Genomic DNA, 24,498 nt, shown 5'->3' on the forward strand with positions numbered 1-24,498 from the left:
TCCTCACTCCAAGGCCCTCACTGACTGCCCATTGTAGTTTTTGATATTGAAATGCTATGAAAAAATGATTACACTGGATAGAAGCAGACGCTTGTACCTTGAATTAAGGTACTTGATGTTACTGATTTGATGATACTTCTTGTAAGGAAATGAAAAAATTGCAAAATGTGGAATAAAGACAGAGAGGCTCGACTTGGGTAGAAAATAGTCATCTATTTTTACTGGAATTCATTTAAATGAAATGTACAAATTATTTTACGAATTGCATCTTTTTCTTTCAAACCTGGCCTTTTTTTTGCAATGAGCAGGCAGTGTGTATTTTTACTTCAAATAAATTTTGCAGGTTGCTTTTCCATTTGTTCTCACGTTCAGGAAGTTTTAATAGTCTTGAAAAGGGCATTTGAGAATGGGATGGTAAAATCTGGTGAGATGCTTGATTTTTTTTACCATTTAGTTACAGAATTCTTCGTGTCCTCCTTAGTCACCCCTCCCTACCCGTAAGTTAGACTTTCGCCTCGATACTAATCGAAGTAGTGTTGAGTGATTTGTAACTGGAGCCAGTCGAGCAATGTGAGAGAGCTCTGATTTATCATTTTCTTTTCCTTAGCGGGCGGAATAACTCGATAAGACAACGACGATGGATCTTACCATTTAGCCAATGATTGGCAACAAAAATAGTATTGGAGCTCGACAAATTGTTTCACGTTGAAGAACGTTTGGTAATCCTGACGCCATTTTTGTGTTTCGTATAACAACAGCGTACGTACTCTATCTAAACGGACAACAGGGACATCGTTCGTTTCAACATGACTAACCTTGAGGGAAACAAAAAATGGACTCAGGATGAAATAATAAACAACACAAGGAACGTTGTACGAGGATTAGAAACCTTGAAAAATGAACACTCGGGACTGCTCAATAATCTGAAATCCAGCCACGAAAAACATGGCGGCGAAACAGAATTGGAAATTGAAAAGGGATCTATTATTCAGGAGTCTATCGAAAAGATCGAGCTTGGATTAGGAGAAGCTCAGGTATGGGTTCTTGTTTGTTTATATGGCTGTAAGGGCTTTAATATGGTCTGTATCTTGGTTAGAAAAATTGTCAAAGATACTGAAAACATACCCCGACATGTATACGTAGGTACATTCTCAAATGCAAGTCACTGTAAAATCGTTCCGAATTGAACTCTAATTCCGTAAGAGCGTGCGAGCTTATGGTATTCCTATTTTTTTTAAATTAAGCATTATAGGAAACCAGATAATTTCATGATGTGTCATCAGAGTTTTAAATTCCTTTGAAGGTTTCCTTTCAGTACGCAGTTACGTGCGCGTGCACTAGCAACACCAATCGAATTTAATTTGTAGAAACGTGTACTCAATGCCCAGTTTGCCATCCCTTCATATATTAAGGAGCTCCAAGTTCTTAGATGTCTCAGAGATCTCCAGAGGAACTAATTCGGTTTTACTGAAGACAACATATTTATGAGATAACTTTATTATTGATTTAAGAGATAAGTGGTTATTCGCCTCTAAAATCAATCAGAAAGTCTTATTACGGTAACCTTCAAAATATTTCCTTAAAAATTAAATGTCCAGGAATGAGAACGTGTAAGTTTATAACCTAAATTAACAAGAAAACTGATGAACGGATTATTTGTTCACACTTAAATATTTTTCCATTTCCTTGTTAAAAGAACTTGGAATTTGAACAGTAATGTACACACACATTAAAAAAAAAAACAATATTTGATTTGGTCTAAATTATTTAAAGCCTTTTATTTTATAGATATTGATGAAATACCAGGATTTCACCTTTTTCTAAAAAATCATATCTTCACAGTGCACATATCATTTTTATCTTTCACATGTGAGAATATAGGTGTCGTCATGGTAAGAAAAACGATTAGCCAATAAAACGTGAGCTTCCTTGTCATTTATACTACTTGCGTGGTGTGAATGAAGTGTAAAGCGTAAATCCCACCTCTGTTACAAATTGTGTTTTTCTAAAATTACTAGAACTGTTATGGTGAATTTCATAGTCAACATGCAGCCAAAGTTCAAAGTTAAGTTTCTAATATATCACTGGTGCAATCATAGTAATTTTTTTTGGAATATTGGTTGGTTCCTGTTTAATTAACTTACCTATGTTAAGCAATAGAAATAGGTTTTATCAAACAATTTGAAATAACCACCGTGAAAGATTCGGAAAGCTGACGTTTCGCTCTTCCGAATCTTTCACGGTGGTTATTCGACCTTTATCAACTCGTTTGATAACATCAATTTCTGATTCAATCTCCCACCAACGCAATACCACAGTTTCTTTAGAAACTAAAATTTTGTTTTATGTTAAGCAATAGATCAGTGCATCTGAACTTTGTGTCATAGTTAGGAAACTCAAAAATTGTTATTGCCTAGTTTTGAATAAATAATAATTATTGTGATTTGTGCCTTAGTTGCTTTTTGATTAAGTCAGGTCTGCTTGGATGGACAACAAGACATACATGTACAATTGTAATAATTGTTATTCTTGGATACTTATTGACAAGAATTAAAGCAATGAAAGTTTTTGAAGAGGAAAATAATAATTAAACTAGACTTGTACATGTTGTACATGTAAGGTTTTTTCTACTTGTGTGGTTCCAGAAAATATCCATACCCCCCGTCACAGAGGGTTTTTTCCAGTTTGACCCCCCACCCCACTGGATTTTCCATTCCAGAGGGCTGTCTCTTTGCTGTCTCTCATCGCCGTTGACGGCTACAAATACGTCAGGACAAAATTATTGTACTGAATTTATCGACTTTACTAACATTTACTAACTTGTTACTAATAACGATGAAACTATTTAATAATCTAGTTATCAAAAGTTCGAAATTTGGGGGAAATTATACTTAACGGGAATAATATGACTATAAACAAATCATCTCAATCAACGTACTGCACGAATAATGCCATCTGAAAAAGCACCAGATGTGTTCAAGCTAAAAACAGCGCGATCTTTAAAGTCTGCCATTTTGTTTGACTTCATATCGAACGTGCTGCTCAGGAGTGTCTCTCAGTGCTATCTGTGTCTTCCGGTGGCGGATAATAGTGGAAAATATATGACAAGGAATCTTACGTTTATTTCAACAGATAGAATTTTCCATTCCTGGTTACCTTGATTGGAAAAGTAAGCAAGTGTTTATTCGACCGCATTTCATACCCTCTGGGAAAAAAGCTCTTTATGTACTCTTTATGTACCCTCCGTTGGGAGGGGGGGGGGGGGGGGGGTTTGGATGTTCTCTGGAACCACGCATTTGGTTATTCTGCCAAACAAAACCCATAGAAGTGTCCAAAATGTTTCACTGCCTTTGTTGCCTCAACTTAACCTCAGTTTTTGTGCTAATTAATCTGCCACTGTGAATGGCTGATGTTGTGCATTGGCAATCACTTGAAAGAAATACCTCTCTCTTATAACTGTTGTATATAACTGAGATGTTTTAATTTGTTTGAAAGTGACTGCAAAACAAGCTAATAGGGGTCACCTTTTAAAGGAGTACCAGGACATCTGGTTAAGCATGGGTATTTGAAAAAATTCTAACCCTGCAAAGGAAAATGTTCTGTACTTGTATGCAAATGTAAATGATTTCAGTAGCCACTTTTTAAAGAACCATAATATTATTAAACGTTTAAAACCATGCAAACATTTGGATTGATAAGATTGAGAGAATTTTCCTGAGGCACATAGATGTGATGTCCCTGGGGGTGCAATAAGAAAACAGTGGGTTAATGTTATTGTAGAAAGAGTTCATACTTAATAGAAATGTCTACTCTAGAGTTTGTGATGGTGCAGATGTAAGCTCCTAATTTGGTAATTTACAAAATTAGCATAACCATCAGTAAATACACTCTATTTTACACTAAATTGGTATTCATGCAATTTTTTTGTTTTAAGTCCTCTAAAGTACTGGAAAGTGGTGGAATTCTCTTGGGTTTATCAGATTTACAGTATACCACAGTAGTTGTTATTTATTGACATTAAAAAGAGAATATGAGATTATTTAATCCCAGGAACAGTAAAATAATCAGGGTGTTCGTTAGGTATTGGTGATCGAATAATCCTCTCTGGCTTCTTCTGCATTATTATCTGCTAAGTTTCTTTCTTAGTGGCCGTTATAATTATTGGCTACTTCGGAAAATAACATAATACTCTTTGTTTGTCCCCCCCAAATTTTGCATAAGCATTGTTTTTTGTTTTCTCTTGGGATCATTGTAAGTCCCAAGAGAAACTGGAAACAATGCTCATGCAAAATTTGAGGGGACAAACAAAGAGTATTATGGTATTTTCCGAAGTGGCCTATTACAACAGACCTTTTTTCTTTCAAATGCTTCTCCTTTTACTTTGCACTACAATGCATGATTCTTGTCAGTTCTCATCAGAAATTATATGTAGAGTTAAAATTGAAAGACCCACAGGTCAAATAGCTCTTAAAATGATCTCCATTGGGCAACATTTTTGGAAGAATGAAGTTAGTTCAAGTACTTCAAATACTTATTTTTATCTTGATGCCTAAACTGTGGTTGCAGATCCTGGTGTGAGTTACTTGTGAAATATTGATATCCAATCGACAGAGTATCATTTATTGTGAAAATTCAAATATTTTGTTAGGTGATGATGGCACTGTGCAGCCATCTTAGTACGGTTGAAGCAGAAAAACAGAAGTTGAAAGCTCAAGTGCGAAGGCTTTGTCAAGAGAATGCGTGGCTCAGAGAAGAACTTTCGGTCACACAGCAGAAACTGCAGGAAAGTGAGCAGAAAGTTGCTCAGCTTGAAGAGGAGAAGAAACACCTTGAATTTATGAACTCAATAAAAAAGTATGACGATGTAAGTAACTTTCCTCTTTAATAAATTTACCATTTTTTGGCATCAACTTCCTTGTATGAATAAAAATTAACCCACAATTTTTTTGTTTTTACTTTTATTTTTCATGTTCTTTCATTCTTGGATAAAATTTTCTAGGATAAGCATGTAAGTGTTGCAAAAAAAATTCACATCTGTTTATCTGTTATTATTTAATATTTCTTTATTCTCTTCTTTTGACACTAATCATGGTTTACCTGATTAGGAAACCCCACAGTCTTCTGCTGAACATGCTTTGTTTTGTTCTACTGTGGAAAGTTCATGCTTATTTTTTCATTATAGCTTATTTTTCTTCACTATACCCTCTTCAACGGTTGATTGTTTTAATCTTAGAGTTTGTTCACTTGGTGTTATTTCTGAGACAAACTTGCAGGAGATTTTTAATATCTTGTAACTTTCAAATTAAAGATAAGGATGTTAAAATCCCTTATTTTTCTTGAAATAGGATGAGGGTATTGAAAATGATATCAGTCTTGATGTTTTATCGCAAGATGAGGACGACACAGAGGTTGATGGTATGTTGATGGCATTGAGAAATGGCAAGTTTCATTTTTCTGGCAAATGTTAAACTGAAATTTGCTATTACATGTAGCTAAAGAGCAATGACATTTTATTTGAATTAAGGGAATTCATTGGCTGTTACACCTGTTGCCAATGCCAATGCACAGCTATCATCATCCAAGTATCACAAAGAGAAAAGCCTTTTAAGAAAAGAAAATCTTTATGGTTTTATGACCATTAGGAGCCTGCTATTTGGTGGCAAACACCAATCTCAAGCTCTTATTCAACCTTTTGGAGACCTGAAAAAGAAATTTCAGTTGATAGTAGTAAAAGTACTCATTTTCAATGAGTTGTTATTTACTTCTAGATGACACATTAAGTCAAGCATCATCAGCAACTTCAGCCAGTGCATCTGGTGTTTATGAAATCCCAGCAAGACTGAGAACTTTGCACAATTTGGTCATCCAGTACGCCTCACAGGTATTTATATATAAGCATTGCCCTTTAATCTTTTGTAAAAGGTCACCAAGTGGGCTCAGTTCATATATGGTGGACAACAATTTTTGAGCTCTCAGGGTTTAAATGTATGATAAGCAAGGTCTTAAAAAATAGTTGAGGAAAAAGTGCAGTCTTTTGAAGAGCAAATGGTTAGATGTTCTGGTTGATGAACAACAGGCCTTCTTCCATTTGATGAAATTAATGATAACAGTGAAAGACATTGGAAAACTCAATCACTGAAGAATTGTATCTTTTTAGCGATGGTGACTTGGGGATGGTCTGAAAAAATCTGATTGCTGTTTTGCAAAAGTCAAAACTACATCCTTCCGATTACTAGTCTGGCTTCGCCAAACTAGTAATCGGAATCATGAGACATCCAAAGGTCGCATGTTTGTGGAAAGATGAGCACTTGGATTTTTTGCAAGCATTCCTAAGTCCCCAGCAGTAAAAAGGTACATGACTTCATTTACTTACCGGAGCTAACATTTCACCATTTCCTTCACTATAATATTATTATTATGATTGCGACAACTCTGTGGAAGGAATGAGGGGTTGACCTTGTAAGATGTCCATTGCCCTTCTGTTGGGCTTTCTTGGATGCACAAAGAATTTTAGAAGGTGCATTTACACTGTAGCCTGACAGTTACCTTGAGATTCACTCTCAGTGGGATATTAATTTTTGTCTGATGTTTGAATTCAGTTGCATGGCAAAATGCAAAATAATAAGTTGACCTTTGTCTTTAGGGTCGTTATGAAGTGGCTGTCCCACTATGCAAGCAAGCATTAGAAGATCTGGAAAAGACATCCGGCCATGATCATCCAGATGTCGCTACAATGCTCAACATCCTTGCTCTTGTGTACAGGTAATGTGATGCCCTTGGTACTTTCTTTCATTATGCAGATAAGGTTCAATGTGATCTGTCTATTATCCGGTAAGTTTGTGTGGCACAGTGTCTACATAGCTGTGCTTTGCAAAGATTTTCATGACCATGCATGGCAAAATGGCAAGTGTTTAAGCAGTGTCTTGATGTGGGCTTGCCTGGCTATTTTTTACACCAGTTATTTTCGTTGAGTCGTTGCACGATAGGTGTTTGTAAAGTGACTTCTAATACTTCAGTCAGTGTGTATTCCAAATTTCCCATGTTTTGTTCTGTAACCAAAGGGGACATTTCTCATAAAACAGAAAGCAGACACTACTTGAGGCAAATGTAGAATGGCATTCTTCCCCAGTAAATGGATTATGGGGTCATATTATGGAAAGACTTCAGGCTTTCCAAAACATTGCATAAGTACTATTTTCTCTAATGTACAGAAGTGGATTAGTTTACATATAAAAGATCAAAATACATACATACATACATACTTAATTGACCGCTCCCCATAGGGGCTTTTCAGGGCCAATGAAACACAATCAACGAAACCAATAGAACACAACAACAACTGTTAAGAATCCCAACTGGCCGGAGGCAAACCAGTTGGCTATTTACAAGTGCAGCTGGGAAGTTGAACCAGGGACTACCAGGAACAAATTCAACGAGTGGCCAGAGCGGGTCTTGAACCCTGGATCTCCGGATCTCAAGGCAAGCGCCCTAACCACTGGGCCACACTGCCTCGAATTAATATTCTGCCTTTCTCTGCCTGTAAATTGCTTCAACAAACATCTGTATTCATTTCTGATGGGACAATTTTACCTTACATAGTTCAGCTGGTACCATGGTTGTCGGCTTGAGTGAGAATCACGGGTAGACTTGATCACTATTTATTGTAATGATAAATTTAGAAATGGGTGCACATGATCTCACTCCACCTACCCTGCTGACTGGCCCCATCCATGAAAGCATAGCTGCATCTTAGGCTTGATTTCCTTTATCAGATACAATATAGTACACCCTGCTGTAGATCTCCCTAAATGCGTCCTTTGGGACATACTTAATTTCCTCATGCATCCGGTGAGACACTGCATGGAAGATGATCAAAGCCTGGACAGGGTTCGCATCAAAAGCTCAGGACACATGCTAAGTGCAAGCTTGGAGTCATCCTTGGCAGACGGTGTTGTTACAGACAGTGAACTGTCGCTTGTATCTGGTATCATGTTTGATCAGCATGACAAGCTTACCGAGAGAATGGAAACAGTGGAGGCAACTGTGGGACGATACTTGGGAATATACTTTGGAAATCCAAGAATCTCAGGAGTTTCGGTGTAGGCAGGGAAAATGGAAATTACAAAGCCCATTAGACTTTTGACATCAATGTTTAATGGAAAGGACATTTTTGGTCAATGTGTGCTATGTTTTCCACTCAACTTTAATTAAACCACATTCCAGTACTTTCATTAAAAAAAAACTCTGTTTTATTATAATAATATTTAATTTGAGACATCACTATACAAAGAAAATAACCATAATTCTATTTGAGTGAAATATATGTTTATTGTGTATATTTATCGAAATCTAAATAAGTGCAATGTGTGTTATATTAACTCAACTTCTTGAGTATTTTTGTAATACATAATGCTGTTATATAATGAGCGTCAAGTTAATTTACTTTGCACAGGTGAGATTATAAAAGGAGATGAAAATATATATTTTTTTTTACCATGGGGCAGCCTACCTAATTCTGAGAAAAAAAGGTGGTTGGATTCTGTGATTTACTCACACTAGCTATTAACCCTTAATCAGATGAATCCAATATAGACCTGGTTAAGAAGTGATTTTTTTATAATGAATTACTTCCTTGAATGGTAACTTGATCTTCTTAAGTGTCCAAGAAGGTCTAAATTCAGGATGTGGCACAATCCCACTTTTAAAATATGATCTGAACAATCCCACATTGAGTCTTTTTCTGCAGTTTTGTATGGAAATTGTGAAATCATGGCAGCTGGTGGTCTTCTAAATATCGTTGAAAATTTGAAATCTAGAGAGCAAAGGTGAAAACTGGCCCACAGATTTTAAGGCAACAAATTGAAATTTCCAGAAAACTGGTCCTGTTTGACCTAAATTATCTAGACTTCAACAGTTACTTTTGATGATGATGATGATGATGAGGATGATGATGCTGTTTGTTATAATTAATTTTGCGGTGCCAGTACAATGTGCAGAGGTCATCGGTTCACATCCTGATATCAGGTGTCTACATGTATTAACAGACAAGTGCGGGGATCATTTTCTCTGGTTCGTCTACAGCCCGCACTTCAATTATCTACATTTCTTTCATTATTATTAATTTTGTAACCATCATTACATCTGTCTGGTTTGATGTAAGGTGATGGGAATCTACAGCTGTACAAGAACTTACAGTAGCAGTAGAAATTAAAGAATTCATAGTCATTTTGACCAAAAAGTTAAAAAAAAAAGCTTGATTAAAAGGTCATTTACACCCAGAGCCCTTCCTGATTTAACTAAAGATTACCTCCAAACATTGATAACAAATCTTTAACAAAGTAATAATATTTTTAAGATGTGACACATTGTCTTTTGATTGTTCACGTTCATTGTCCAACTTTCACATCCAGTCGTGGCAGGAATCTTTTCCTTGACTTTTTGCATTGACCATTTTTGACTGATTAAGGACTTTTGGTTACATTGCACAGGTCTTTGTTTTTCCATCTGCGCCTGTGGGAGAAACAGTGCAAGACTAGTTAATATAAGTAGCACCTTAGCCCATTTTGGATATGTTGTGTGAAATAGTAGGGAATGTTTCCATATAATATGTTCTGTAGGTCTATTCAGAGTAATAAAACAATATTATTATTTGTTATTGAGTAAGAACAGTTTTCCATAATGTCCATAGGCCATTAGCTTTGAAACTTGTAATACTGTAAAGGAAGGAAAAACAGAACTGCAAGATTTTGATTTAGCCCTCAAACCACATTCCATCCCAATTCCTCGGTGACTGGACATATCGCTGTCCCATCGCATAGTTCAATACATACTGGTAATCAGACAGAAGCTCAACATTCTTAGACAGAGACACTAGAAGATGAAAAGAGAATTTTAGGTAATGTTTAAAAAAACAAGCAGCAGTGTTTTAACAGGGTTTAAAAGCATGAGGCGTAGCCGAGTGTTTTTAGACCCAATAAAACATGTGCTGAGGGTTTTTTTAACGACTCCAAAAACATTCCGCAAAAAGTGTGCCCCTCTGGACTCGGAAGAATGGTTCAAACTGTGAGAGGAGAATATTAGCATACAAGAAGCTCGTGCATGTGACGTTTTATCGGTGTTTTGATAGGCTGTTAGGCTCATGAATTATGAATGAGTTTTTGAATTGGTAATATGAATCTGGTATCTGAGGTTGACAAAGCATTATTTATTTGGCACCCTACCAGGTACCTAATTTAATAAACACTTTTTGATGATCTACATAATGCCTCTCATGAGATAAGACTTGTTGCAATACTTTGTATTGAACATCCAAGATGGACTGTAAAATTAAAAAGTGTAGCATATCAGAGCAAATCCCTTGTTTGGGTCCCTTCTATTTTGATTATTTTTGTGCAAATTAAGCATAAAATGCTAATATTGTTTGCCATTGATATGGTGTAAGTTGTTGATGTTGGTGCAGACATGTCAGCCATCAATGATTGAAAGATGTGCGATAGAGTGGGAGAGCCAGAGTTGAGCGAATGTCAGACCAATACAGATTGAACATGAATGTGAAAAGAATGTGTGAGAAGGGGATTAAGTACTATTCTAAATGACGCATTTGAGATTGACAAAGGTATAGATGTAGCCTAAATACTGCTTTTGCCCTTTTGAAGCGTCAACGAATTTTACAGCTATTATTGCAAGTTCTACCAAGTAAGAGTTGGGTGGGAATGAGCTAAACTGTAATCCTCGTTGTCAGTATGGGTGGATGCCCACCTCTGTCTAGTGAGGATTCTTGTGAGCTTAGCTTTGTGCAGGTACTGAAGAGCAGACTCTGCCTATCCACTAATTTAAGAGAAAAATGATGGCTGGACATCCGTAGTAATGATGACTGGATTTGATAACAATGGGTGTGATGATGATGATAATAATGGTTTCCCAAGTAATGATGACTGGACTTGAGGATTTATCCTGTTTTCCAAACTTTCACGTGGGACCTCCCATGGGACTAACCCAAGTACCCGGGACCTCCCATGGGACTAACCCAAGTACACGGGACCTCCCATGGGACTGACCCAAGTACCCGGGACCTCCCATGGGACTGAGCCAAGTACTTTTTTGTGCCAGTTGGCTTAATTATTCAGTTTCAAAGCTGAAGCAAAAATACATGGATAATTTCAAATGTTTGTTAATGCCACCCTAAGTTGAGCAGCAGTGGAGCGTTGTTACTGTTTGCCAGGTGAAGAGAACACGTACATTTTTGTAACGAGTCCTTTTCTAGGCTCATCAATGTCACGTGTTTAAATTAAGTTTTTCAGCTTTCAGTTTTTCAGAAAGACCCACTGATGTACTTTGTACCTAAGAGTGATCGCTGTTGTACTTTATTAGTTCTTGGTGATTCGCTGTGTATCCTTGAGCATTGAGAGATTTTCTTTTTCTCAGGTGAAGGTTTTTGCTCTTCCATCGAGCTGAACTCTAAGGGAAAGGTTGATGTCGGTAAAGACTTTCCAGTTTGCTCAAAAAGAGACTTAAGCCCAAATGAAAGCTTTCCCAATGAGATTTGTAATTTGAGCACAGGAAACATCTACTGAAAAATACGTAAGGCCTAAATTTTGTATTTCTGTCGGTCAAATCCTCGTAATGTACTAACGCATTTGAAATTCATTCCACACGAATAAGTCATAATCCTCCTCATCTAGGCTAAGGGAAATGGCATGAAAGTATAGGTAAACGCGCTCGAAAAGTGTTGTGTTTGCAAAACGGTAGTCGGAGTGGTAAAATCTGAAACAAATATTATATTATTCTACTAAAGATATTTACAGCTTTAACTTTGATGTCAGCAGTATTGCACAGCACCAAGTATTACATCAATGAGGGTATTCTATTACCATTAGAATGATGGCGATTTAAGCAAATTTTACAATTCCCTTGGGAATTAAAGATGTACTTTATTATGCAGACATGTCGGAGATCCTTTTCTGTCATTGGAATGTACTACCCCATAACTATGTATTTTAATTTTATTTTGAACATGAAAAACACTCCTGTGGGATTAAAATGCTTTAATAGGTTCTCTAGGGTAAAGCGGTTATTGAGCATAATCCAAGGTACAGACTAACGCATAAGGCGACTTGAGCCCAAGGTTATCGTTTGAAGACAAATAACGTTGCGCGCTATTGAACTTTGACGGCAAGCTAGACAAAGTCCATTAAAAATCAATAGCCATTGATATCACCGCGGCATAACAAAAGAAAACAAACGAGTTTAAGATTCTGCGTGGTAAAAGGTTTCCTGAAATGACCAAAAATTATGGTTGTGTAGTTAGTCATTCTTTGCATACCAAGTGCCAATTGTACATGCTAATTGCGTACGGAGCGCCTGTCTGTCTAGTAAAAAAAAGTTAAATTCCGGAGGAAGGGTAACCCTACGTAATGTGTTCCGGTTAAAAACACGAGCCTTCTTTGGATCCTGGAACCAAGGTTTCAGTCTTGCTTTAGACAAGGAGTAATCCGTACTTTACCTCTATGGCGTGTTAAAAACTCATAATGAATAACTTAACTTTTTTGTTCCATAACTGTTGGGAACATATTGCCCTTTCTACTTAGCAACATGCTTTGACAATTATTGGCATTTTTGCTATTAAGCAATTATATTTTAAAGTTTTCTTGTGTCGATAGGGTCGACGAGGCTCATGACTATTTTAGTTTGTAAAAACGGTGGAAAGGTTAGTGCAATCTTGTTAGCCCTCTTTCGCAGTTATCTTTAGTGAGCCATCTGTGTTTTAATAGCCAGTCGGGAATTCTCGGAAAAAAAAAATCAATCCGATTGTACCGCGGGAGTCTGACCTCAGAGCTTCCGATTTCGAGTTAAGTTGATCTGCCTGTCATGTCCACTAGTGCATGATATGAGCAACGATATACCGTGATGGCTAAGCCAATCAAAACTCTAGAATTGCCACATCCAACGATCTTGTTTTGATAATAACAGAAAGACCCCTTCCCTCCTATTTTTCTCTTTTGATTGTACGATGTAAATGTTCATTAATAAATTAGTATTTCCAAAAGGCCTGCTTTTTTACCGCCCACTCTCTGTCACTTTGTAAATGAATATGCATGAGTCATTGAGATTGCAGGATTGTGGTATAGTTCTTTCCTTTGGTAAAATTTTACTAAAGCATTTCATCGTCTTCTATGTTCCACTGCAATCACGCTTGAGGTAAAAATAATTAATTTTATTCACCGATATGAACCTGTTTTGAACTTTACAGTTTCTTTTTTTTTTGTTCAAATGAAGGTAATTCGAGTGAGGTCTCCTAAATATTTGCGAAATAAAACCGTTTGAATACATAAACATGTTAATAAATCCTTTGCCTGTGGGTGCAGTTGACTTAAATGTTATGGGAAACAGCTCATACAATCGATCGAGCGTGATACCCATTGGTATACGTTGGTGAAAGAAAGCTGTTCAAAAATACATTAGTCCTTTTTTTTGAGGCTCTATTTATCAACTTTGTTCAGACTTTAACGAGAAACCGTAAAGTAATCAATCAGTAACCATTTCTGAACAGTGAACTGTTTGGGAATTAGATTGACAACTTGAGTGCTTTGTTTGTGGCGATGGTCTTTCCATAAATATAATGAGAAAAAAAACAATTGTGCAGCCAGTCAAGTGTGACATAAGTAATGAAGCCTGTAGAATGAATGATACACTTGATATTGGATGTAAGTCATTGGAAGAACAATTAAATGGAAACCTCTCTAGCAGTAGTATGCTGCAGTAATATTAATCGTGATTTGTAGGTAATAATAATGATAATAGTAATGATAATAATAATAATAGTAATGATACCAACTTTATTCATTCAATACAATGAAAGGGAGAAATACTAGAGGTTTTCCCCGCACAAGGGTATCTGAGTTGATTTTGATGAGGGAGGAAAGGTTGGATTTGTTGACTTTGAAATGGAAACTAGTTGACAATACTCTCTTTGTGGTGCTGACTGCTGCTTAAGGGCAGATCGCTTTAATGCTTCAAATAGAATATTTGTCTTTTGTAGAAGACCCCGAGATGACACCTGATTTCCTCGCGCTTATTAATTATTCGAGTGTGTGGTCGGTATACAACGTGTGACAATTCAAATGAAAGCTACCGGGCCATACTTTCCTGTGGAGCTGCTCATCATGCAGTGAACGGTGGTTCTGACTATTGAGTTTTTGGTTGAGAAATTCTTGTAGTGTGCATATGCAAATGGCAGCTGCTGTGCCAGACTTTCTTGGAAAGCTGTTCTTTCTTGTGCTCTCCTTCTTATATTCGTACTTTTGCGCTTCATTCAAATGTTGAAACGTCAAGCCCTCATGTCATTTCTTTATCACTTAAGTGTGTTTCCCATTTCTTGTTATAAACCTCGTTCTTCACTTTATGATTACATGCTTCATTCTTCAAACAATGCCGATATAAGAACACAGTAGTGGCAGTTTATCGGGAGTTTATCCCTTCTGTTATTTGACTTCAGCAATTTATTTTCGATTTGTGTTTATTAACTGATGTTAGGTCAAATTTCTTAAGATGTCGAAAGTTGATGTGGATCACATGACAGTTTCAGCTTTCACGAATATTCGCCCTTTCTTTTTAGAATAACCAAATATTTCAATTTACTTTAACTGGTATATACTTTAAAAGAAGCGCTAATCAAATCACAAGTATAATTTGCTGAACACTTGAAACAGATGTGACATCTTGTAGTGGTGATATCACGCCATGTTCGTTATACCCACAGCAGTGTCTCCTTACGTGATCGAAGAAGACTCTGTTGGGAATTTACAATCGTGCCACACAATTAAAATCAAAATACGTTTTGTGATATCAGTGTTGAACAAATCAATAAACTTTTCAGTTTATTTATGGTTAAAACCTTGCGGAAAGGAAGTTTTTCTCGGCCTTGACGGTGAATAAGGTTTGGGTGTTACTGTTACTGAAGCGGTACTTTCTCGGCTCCTTTTGTATTAACATTAATATTCAAGTTTGCCTTACCTGTCTTTTCAGGGACCAAAACAAGTATAAAGAAGCTGCCAACCTTCTTCATGACGCACTGACCATCCGCGAGAAGACACTTGGCGAAGATCACCCAGCTGTGAGTAATATTAAACGACTGCCATATTTTCGAGTTTGACATCTCTCATTTTCCTTGTCCTCTCTATGTTCGTCTTGGCGTCGTTGAATCTACAAGATAGCTTGCCTTTCTTACCTGCAGAGCAAAGAGGTGGAGCAAAAAGATATATGTGCAGTCACTGATTCCGCGTTGATTGTCTTTTATGTTGCGCAGACCGAAGAGTTTGTTTGATGTGCAGTAGAGCCTGACAAACCGAAAAAAGGTTTGCCCTGAAGCGAATACGTCTCCATAATAAATTTTTCCTCTTACATCCTCCAGTTTCGACGCGATTTTCGTCTTTGAATTTTGGATCATTTTGGTAATTCTTAAAGGTTTCAACAAGAGCAACAAATTTCATTGTAACGGTTGAAGAGACGCTTATTTGCGCGGAAAGAAGGCGAAATTTAAACACGCAGCTCTGTGTCTGCTGACTTTGGGTCTGCTGTCCTTTTATGGAGATATTAAAAGGCGACAGTCCGTTTCATTCCAGAGGTCAAGGGTCCAATATGACGTGCTTGTGACACGTTTTTAACACTCGCTGATCGTTTCATCCAACACCAGCCGGCCGTTTGGGACATTTCTTCGCTCTTACCGTTTGACGCACACATGCGTCGGCAAAATTCCCGTGTAAACCCCTTGACCAGTTGGTCAGTTCACATTCGTGTATGTACAGTGTAAGAGCGCGGTCTAAACAACTTTCGAAAAAATAGCATCAAAGGAAGTTTTGGTTGAAAATCTTCCTTGAAGGAGTTTACTCCTTTTGTTTGCTGCTGTTGCACCGTGGATCCCGGGGGAGGCAATTTCTTGTGTATTTCTACCCCCACGATGGGATGTACCAAAAAAAAAAAAGAATCTTCTTAACTTGCGGGCCCGGGGGGGGGGGGGGGGGGTAAAACTCGGAAATATTGGTGGGGGTCTGCCGCCCGGGTCTTCAAATCCCGACCCTATTTCAGACCTAAACATGCCATTTTCCACACCCGTTTTCAGACCTGAACTTGCAAATATACACCCGTTTTCAGACATGGCTTTATAAGATCGTTACATTATTATAGTATCCGAGTGAAATCACAACAAAGTCTATTACGTTAAATCATAATATTTTTTATTAGGAAGTATAAAACACTGAGAATTGCATCAGGCACAAAATTCTAGAATAATTCACGCTTTAAATTGTGCCGTCATGAAAACAGTTTGCAGATATACTAATCGATCTAACGGGAACAGAATAACAGAACAGAACAATAATATAAAAAAAACGAACTCGAAAGGAATGAAAATACATTGACTCGTTATTATACATTATAAGGCCTATTAACATTGAACATAAATCTATCTCTTTTGTATCAATTTAAATGAAAAAAAAATCATTTGAAGTTCAGTTCAGTTAGTCGTTCCAGTTACGTACAGAGAAGAAAAATATGTTTGTAAGCTTTCGTAAATGTTCCCGGCCCCAAAAACCCGACCCGATTTCAGACCATAATTGTCAAAATCTATACCCGTTTTCAGACCAAAACGGCTCAAAAACCATACCCTTTGGGGCGGCACATACCTATATACCTTATATAGGGGAGTACCCCCCCCCCCCCCCCGGGGCCCGGGGGGCTTGCGGGCTTACTTAACTGACGCTAAGTAAACATTAAAATCTGTTCATTGTTTTCTCGCTCTCTTCACTCGTTAGCACTTTTCGTTGCGAACTATGGATGTGATGTGAAAAAGCGCTTACTTAGTACGGTCCCCTGAAAATCCGCACGAGAAATCTCGTGGAACGGCTTAGTCGGTTAAGGCTTCTCCTTTTGAAGCGAACTATTATTAATGAAACATTGTAGGCTTGAAGGTGTTTTGATTCGAAACTCTTCCGGTACTTGTGAAGATGTCTGGTGCGCGTCAGTTAGACGTCAAGGTGTTGACAGTCTACTACCTAAGCTGTGTTTCCACAGATCATCATTTTTTTTTCCCAAAATAGCTTCAGCTGTTGATTCAACCTTTTTTTCAGTTGCGCAAGAAGGGTCTCAGCAATGTAGGCAACATTTTGGGAGGCTCTTGTCCACACGACCAAAAATGAAATGTTACTGTTGTATTTACATTGCTTTCAGGTAGCCGCAACTCTCAACAACTTGGCAGTCCTTTATGGCAAAAGGGGAAAATACAAAGAAGCTGAACCGCTCTGTAAGCGAGCATTGGAGATAAGAGAAAAGGTATATCATTGGCATGTATTCTAATCTCCTTTTTTCTGTATGAGCCTTTCTTTAGTTTAAGAAGTGTTGCGGCCAGTAGGCCACTTTCACTGTATTAAAATTCAGCTTGAAAGAGAGGTTTGGAGGACAAAGACAAAGGAAAGTGGATGATATGCTAACATCTTTTCACATTCATTGCAGCTTGTTTTCTATCGTTTTTTGTCCTCACGGCCTCACTATCAAGCTCAACATTGATATTTCGAAAAATGGCCTATTACCACTTCCGGAACGAAAGCAAAAGACCAATCGTAGTCATTTGCACCAAAGATTGTTCAGATAAATTTCCGCTCCCGCTGACGTATTTCCAGGCCTCGCACTGAGAAGGACTGTTTAAGGTCACATTGACTGACGTTTGACAACCTGAGCGGAAGTCATCTTCAGAGTCATTTTCGCGTAACGTCATTAGATGGTATAAACACGTGATTGGTCTACTAAGTCGTGATGTCGTCACTGTAAACAGTGATTGGTGCTCTCGACCCGGCGAGGATCGAATATTCCTCGCCTCGGGCAACACTCGCGCTTTTTAAGAGACTGCATTCCATACAATCACAAAACCTTTATTGTTTCGCAGGTTTTGGGGAAAGATCATCCTGATGTAGCCAAACAATTGAATAATTTGGCGTTGCTGTGTCAGAATCAAGGAAAGTATGACGAGGTAATGCACCTGAACCCTGAAATTATTGGAATTAAACAACTAACTAGTTTACCTAAATGATAGAAATGCTGCCGAGGGGAAGGCAGATGTTCAATTATTCTTGCGGTAATTTAACGACGGTTCGTGCGTGGAATTGAAGGGAGATTTTGATAGGTCTTGAGAAGGGACGGTACCAAACGTGGACCACCACTGGACCTCCTTCTGGACCCCACTCGGGAGAAGAAAGAAAAAAAAAAACAATAGATGGTTTTCACAGTGACGTCATCAAATTCTAAAAACAAAATCGCAAGGTTTCCTGAATTTTTTTCTTAAGGAGGTTGAAGATGGAGGTTGACTAGCAATATAGTTATTTTCATAGAGTTATGACATTAGAGTTAGAGTTAAGTTTTCAAAATCCTGAATTCAAGATTTTGGAAGGCCTAAATCCTGAATTCAGAAATACAGAAAGTATCCTAAACATGCATAAAAGCTAACCTTAGGCCTAAGGTTAGCTTTTATGAATGTTGGCTGAGGATTTTGGAAACGTAACTCTAACTCTACGACATAACTCTATGAAAATAACTCTAAGAATAGCTGTCCCCTTGAAGATGACATAGAAATAAATTATTTTTCAAGTTTCCAGTTCCGTGACGTCTTTCGTTTCGAAAATACAGCATTTTGAATTTCCGAATTGTCAACTTGCGTGACACCATGATACAAAGTTGTTTGGTTGAAAAACATGGCTGTCCCTAATAATCTCAGCAGTTTTAGCCTTTCAAGTACATTATGAGATGTGTTCATACACAAGCTTTTTATCTCGTGAGCGAAAAGTAAGCGCTTTCATCACAAAGTGAACTCCAGATGTTTTCGTTGATGACCGGCCTCTGTATTGGTGGACCACATGGTAGCCTGCGAACCCAGAAGTATTTCCAGCGGTCGTTCTCTCCCCCAAATGGGAAAAGGAATATCATGACAGACCTGCTCTGACTTCCTTACATGTCTATGCGGTTGCGACATTGTAATACGTGCCTTCAAAGTTTTGCTCTTACGAGTATGTCTTCAAGTGACTTCCCTCTCAGTTCTGGATGATATCATAGGAGGCCTTTTGTAAATGTTTTTCAGCATTGGCTGATTGTGTATTAAATTCCGTTCGTGCATCAAGATTTGTTTTGATAAGGTCACTTATTCTCTCGTGAGTCTTGTATCTTTGTTTTCTTAATGCTGATCGCCTTCCGAAAAACATTACTTGAGATAATGTGGCATCGTGGGAGGCGCGGTGGCCTCATGGTTAGAGTGCTCGTCTCCGGATCGAGTGATCGGGTCCTGGCTTGGGACATTGTGTTGTGTTCTTGGGCAAGACACTTTACTCTCACGGTGCCTCTCTCCACCCCAGGTGTATAATTGGGTACCGGCGAAATGTTGGGGTAACCCTGCGATGGACTAGCATCCCATCCAGGGGGGAGTAGAAATACTCCTAGTCGCTTCATGCTAATGAAACCGGAGATAAGGGCCGGCCTGATGGGCCTTCTGGCTCGTAAACAGAGATTTTACTTTTTTAATGTGCCGTCGATCTATTAGATTTTTAGGATAGCCGCGAGATTCGAGTCGCGTTTTAAAGTTTGAGATGGCCTTCTATTTTTATGCAAAATCTGCGCAAATATTTTCTATCGTTTTGTACACCAAAATGGCCGTCAAGTCACGTGAGTGAAAACCATGTAGTGATGGAAGTACCAAAAATAAAAATAGCGTCCGAATTCCTTTTTTGTGGTTGTGCACAGAAACGTCTTCTTAAATGTTCAAAACCTGTCCTCACACAACAATTTTTTGCGGTTTGCGCGGGTTCTCAAGAAATGCCTGATACCAAATATCTTTATTTGGAGCTCGTTTATGGCAAACGTCAGCTCGTTTTACTATCAGCATCAGCAATTGTGCAAAAACTACGAAGACAGAAACAAGTTAGAATACGACAATTTTAATGGGCCACTTCCGAGTTGCTGTTAGTCTCGGTTTCGAAGTGAGTCTTGGTGCTCAACTATTGAAAGGGAAATGAGTTTGATTTGCATAAGAATTCGCAACTCATTTACATTTGAATGGTGAGAAGAAATGAAAAAGAGATCACCTCTGTCCAAGGCCCCGTCAACACGTAACCTTATTCGTTGCAAAGTGGATTGGAACTGGTAGTGTGACGTCGCGTTTTCTGAAAAAATCCGTTTTCGTCCGTCCACACGTATACGCGAAAACAGCGTTTTCAAAAAGTTCCACTCTGGAGACCGTTGTTGGAAAGTGTCGTTTTCAGTTTTCAGTGATCGTTTTCATTGGATACGTGTGGACAGAAGCCGTATCTGTAAAGAAAAAGTTGCGTTTTCAAGTGAATACGGATACGTGTGGACGGAGGCTAACAAGATCATACCGCGCATCTTCATTCCCCCATTTCCTCATAACCACAATTCCTTGCGCGATTGACCACAATCCCTTGCGTTTCGAAGAAAAATGTTTTCTTCTCCCGATTAGAGAGTTGCATCGTTCGTTCCCTTCAGTCTCATTCCTGCGGCAGCGAAAACTGGTTAAAGATATTGTTCAAAACATACTATGGTTCAACCAGGCTTTCCCACAGGCTTGCCGTGGGAGAACGACTATGCAGTTCCACGCATACCTCGTTCCCAACCCAGCTCACCACATTTGCTATGTGGAGCTGCCACCTAAAGGGGTGCCTTAAAACACCGCCTGGTAAGTTGGCTGTCCATGGCTGCCAATGAACCAGGTGAAATGGTTGTGGACATGCGTGACGTGATGGCCACACTAGGTTTGGTGGTATGGTGTGTTCGCCTTGCTTTTAATTCTTTTTCATGTTAAAAACTGTGTTTTCCGCCTTGTAGGTTGAGCAGTATTACCAGCGAGCTTTGGAAATTTACACCACAAAACTTGGTCCAGACGATCCTAACGTTGCAAAGACGAAAAACAACTTGGTAAGAATTTGAAATTTAACGAAGCGGGAGCTTCAAATTGTTTGACCTTTTCATCTGCATGTAAAATTTGGAAATCGTTCTTTTTATAAAGCTTGTCATGAATTAACGATTTAAACTCAAAAGCTTCGAGTAAATTGAAATAACAACAGCTGTCAAGAAATCAGACTTCAGAAATCTCAATGAAAATGGCAATCAATCAAACTTTTACTCGTCGTAAAAATTCAACTGTTGCGTGTTGCACGTGATCGATCTCTACACTGAGAATTGAAATACTCTTTCTTCAACTTATACAGGCATCGGCGTATTTAAAACAAGGGAAATACAAAGCTGCTGAAACACTGTACAAACAGGTAGGTATGATTTAAATAACTTTGGAAGCAATCATTTGTCTTCTCCTGGGGGCAATTAAGTCGTCTATGTAGTAATTGTTTATGTAATATATCGAACACGAGAAGGAGTGTTTCATCGGATATGCAAACACCGAGAAGCTAGTTGAAAAACGAGGCTGAAGGCCGAGTTTTTTAACCGATTTCGAGGTGGTTGGATATCTGATGAAGCACTGGAAAAGATATTGCTTCTCAAAGAAATCAGTATTTTTAAGAGATATTTGGGATCAAAGTTGGCGAAAGTTTATGCTAATTAAGACCACATATCCAAACTTCCTTCACGGTAGTGATTTCTTTTGTTTTTGGCTTATGAATTATTAATGAGCTTGAGAAGGTAGATTCAATAACAACAGCAAAGGTTACAGAAGTGAAGTTGTTGTTTCCTGCTTTTTCTCTTTTTCGTCAGGTTCTCACAAGAGCTCACGAGCGCGAATTTGGACCTGGTACTGAGTCTTCCCTGGAGGATGATGGAAAGCGCGGGAAGGATAACGCCCCATATGGTGAATATGGTGGCTGGCACAAGGCAGCAAAAGTCGATAGTCCTACTGTCACTACAACCCTCAGGAATCTGGGTGCTTTGTACCGCAGGCAGGGCAAGTTTGAAGCAGCGGAGACCCTAGAGGAGTGTGCGCTGCGGTCTCGGCAGAACGTATGTACGCGACTGGCTGACAATAATTATGTTTTGGTTCACGATCGATGATTGGCTAACGACAGGCAGCTTCTCGGCATACAACAATAGCCCATTTCCGAGTTGCTGCATGTCTCAGTTTCAAAACGAGTCCTGATGCACAACCATTCAAATGTAAATGAGTTGCGAATTCTTATTTAAATCAAACTCATTTCCCTTTCAATAGTTGAGCACCAAGACTCACTTCGAAACCGAGACTAACAGCAACTCGGAAGTGGCCCATTAAAATTGTCGTATTCTAACTTATTTCTGTCTTCGTAGTTTTTGCACAATTGGTGTTGCTGATAGTAAAACGGGCTGACGTTTGCCATAAACGAGCTCCAAATAGAGATATTTGGTATCAGGCATTTCTTGAAAACCCGCGCAAACCGCAAAAAATTGTTGTGTGAGGACAGGTTTTGAACATTTAAGAAGACGTTTCTGTGCACAACCACAAAAAAGGAATTCGGACGCTATGTTTATTTTTGGTACTTCCATCACTACTTAAGTTTACACGGTCACAACTCGAAAGTATTTTTTTCGTCGAAAGCTGGAAACATATTGAATAATGAGAACCGTAAACATCAATCTTTGATGCCTAAATTGTATGAAAAACTGTAGGTAGCGCGAGTGAATCTTGTGTCTGATTTAGCGGTTAGCTTAGTTGTCTGTCCAAGTTATACATTCTATGCACATTTTCGCAGTACTTTCCATTTGAGGTAAGCACGAAAGTTTTTGTGCTTCTATCTTCGATCTTCGAATTATTGTTGCGTTTTTTGGTTCAGGTTTTTCATTTTGTATGACGTGCGCGCTTTTGTTGGGAAAACCGGAAGTCATATTCATATTCACAGAAATGGCGGGGGTGGTTGCTGAAATGCGCTCAAGAAAAAAAAAATTGGTCAGCTGTAATAAGTGGCTTTCATGTTTCCATTCATAGGCTCTTGACGTTGTTCGTCAAACCAAAGTGGCACAGCTTCTTGCGGAAGATGTTGGTGGCAGCTCTTCATTTTCCGCGGCCGGCGTTAGCGTGGCTTCGTCAGCATCGTCACTCAATGGCAGCAGCAGTAAAACGTCCATCGAATCCGAAAAAGAAGATGCGACCGATGACAAGAAGAACGGAAAGCGGGAAAAAACGTTTTCGCGCCTCAAGCGAACCCTCAGCAGCCGCGGCCAGAAACTGATGGAAAAGATGGGAGGCAGTGGTACACGACTCCAGCGTTCATCATCACGTGACAACCTAGCCCATCATGCCAAGCTGTCAGCATCGGAGCGAATTTCCCGTAGTACACCCATGTTGGCTCAGCCGCAATCTGATCCCGATAGGGGAAGGACAGGAAGTGTTAGTACGAGGGGCGCACATCTAGGGTCGTAACGACCTTGCTTTTTAGCAGTGAGAAGCTTCTTGACCGTAATATATTGTCTCAAAAGCAAATTTTTGTTTCAGTATTCTTTAGTATTTTTTTTCATACCGTCTTTTTAATTGTTTTCTGGTCGGAAATCGCTCTATTCATGGCATGTTTTCAAGGGTGGTCGTTCCTTTAAATTCTTAAAGTCTTGTGTAAGGGACTATTGAGTATCGGGGGTGGAAGCGGAATAATTGGAATAGGCGTCGGGATGACGATGTACAGGCGTGCAAAGCTAGAGTTTTTAATAGGCCATTTCCGAGTTCATGTCTGCCTTCTCTTCAAAGCGAGTCTAAGTGCGAAGTTTTTCTTATGAAAATTAGTTTTCATTCATATGTAAAGTAGAACTAATTACCATCACAAAAACTTCGCACTTAGACTCGCTTTAAAGAGGAGGCAGACACGAACTCGGAAATGGCCTATTGGGCTGCAATTTCGTTCCCAGGGTCTCCCTTCCCTGCCTCCTTTGTCAAAGGAGACCCTGGGAACGAGATTGCTTTGGCTGGTCTTTGACAACCCTTGATGCCTCTCTCGTCCTTTTCAAATTCATCATGATTCGATTTTACGCACAACTGATACATGGACTCATTATTAAATGCTACTTAGGGCGTCACTTTTAACCAATTGCTTCAGTTAAATCAAACCTGAACGGCCATGGGAGTTTCTTCCTTTTGGGTTTTGAGAATTTTGTTTTTTTGATCTTACTAAAGAAGATATTAGTCGAATTTGATTTTTACAACAATTTTACAATATTTATAACATCCGCTTTTCGTCGGTTGAGTTAAATGTTATTTTTCCTCATTTCTCTAATAAATCAGCTTCAGTTATTAGTGATGATACATTGCTTTATGGATGTTGTTGGAAAGCTGTAAATACGAAGATAAGTTAAAGAGAAAATATGAAATAAATTATCAGCTGGAGGAAGCTTGTGATACGCTGTTATTAGTTTTTGCCCTCACGTCAGGTGAGCCCGCGACATTTTGAGCAATGTAGGCATTACGGTGCATTCATACACGGTGTAGGCAACTGATTTTTACTGCCGCCGTTATGACTCTTCAGTGTCTTTTAAGAAAAAGAT

The 24,498-nt window shown here is 38.6% G+C and overlaps 1 protein-coding gene and 1 long non-coding RNA gene across 4 annotated transcripts; one reads left to right on the forward strand and one right to left on the reverse strand.

Moving 5' to 3' along the window:
- Positions 1–522: 522 nt before the first annotated feature.
- Positions 523–24,341, forward strand: LOC138027575 (kinesin light chain 1-like). 3 transcript variants are annotated; one of them, XM_068875117.1, is made up of 13 exons: positions 523–1,034; positions 4,649–4,864; positions 5,000–5,008; positions 5,346–5,415; positions 5,769–5,881; positions 6,644–6,762; positions 15,025–15,112; positions 17,224–17,325; positions 17,936–18,019; positions 20,875–20,964; positions 21,258–21,314; positions 21,757–22,003; positions 22,955–23,097. In XM_068875117.1, the coding sequence occupies exons 1-13, from the start codon at positions 807–809 to the stop codon at positions 22,960–22,962; spliced, it is 1,431 nt and encodes a 476-aa protein (XP_068731218.1). In that variant the 5' UTR covers positions 523–806; the 3' UTR covers positions 22,963–23,097. The 3 variants fall into 3 exon arrangements, with proteins under 3 accessions (XP_068731218.1, XP_068731216.1, XP_068731217.1); XM_068875115.1 differs by having other exon boundaries at positions 524–1,034; positions 21,757–21,999; positions 22,955–24,341; XM_068875116.1 differs by lacking the exon at positions 5,000–5,008 and having other exon boundaries at positions 524–1,034; positions 21,757–21,999; positions 22,955–24,341.
- Positions 8,138–15,963, reverse strand: LOC138027576 (uncharacterized). Its single transcript, XR_011127477.1, has 2 exons — positions 15,013–15,963; positions 8,138–9,510 (listed from the first exon to the last, which is right to left on the reverse strand). It is a non-coding gene; the product is annotated as an uncharacterized lncRNA (long non-coding RNA).
- Positions 24,342–24,498: the final 157 nt, after the last annotated feature.

This window comes from Montipora capricornis, chromosome 12 (genome assembly GCF_036669925.1).
Source record: "Montipora capricornis isolate CH-2021 chromosome 12, ASM3666992v2, whole genome shotgun sequence".
In the NCBI taxonomy this organism is placed as follows: domain Eukaryota; kingdom Metazoa; phylum Cnidaria; class Anthozoa; order Scleractinia; family Acroporidae; genus Montipora; species Montipora capricornis.

Bases quoted from the DNA above. Each gene is read 5' to 3' on its own strand.
- LOC138027575 (XM_068875115.1), top strand. From the start codon at position 807: ATGACTAACCTTGAGGGAAACAAAAAATGGACTCAGGATGAAATAATA. The intron at 5,416-5,768 runs GTATGTTGATGG...ATTTACTTCTAG, and splicing joins GGACGACACAGAGGTTGATG to ATGACACATTAAGTCAAGCA. The intron at 5,882-6,643 runs GTATTTATATAT...CTTTGTCTTTAG, and splicing joins TCATCCAGTACGCCTCACAG to GGTCGTTATGAAGTGGCTGT.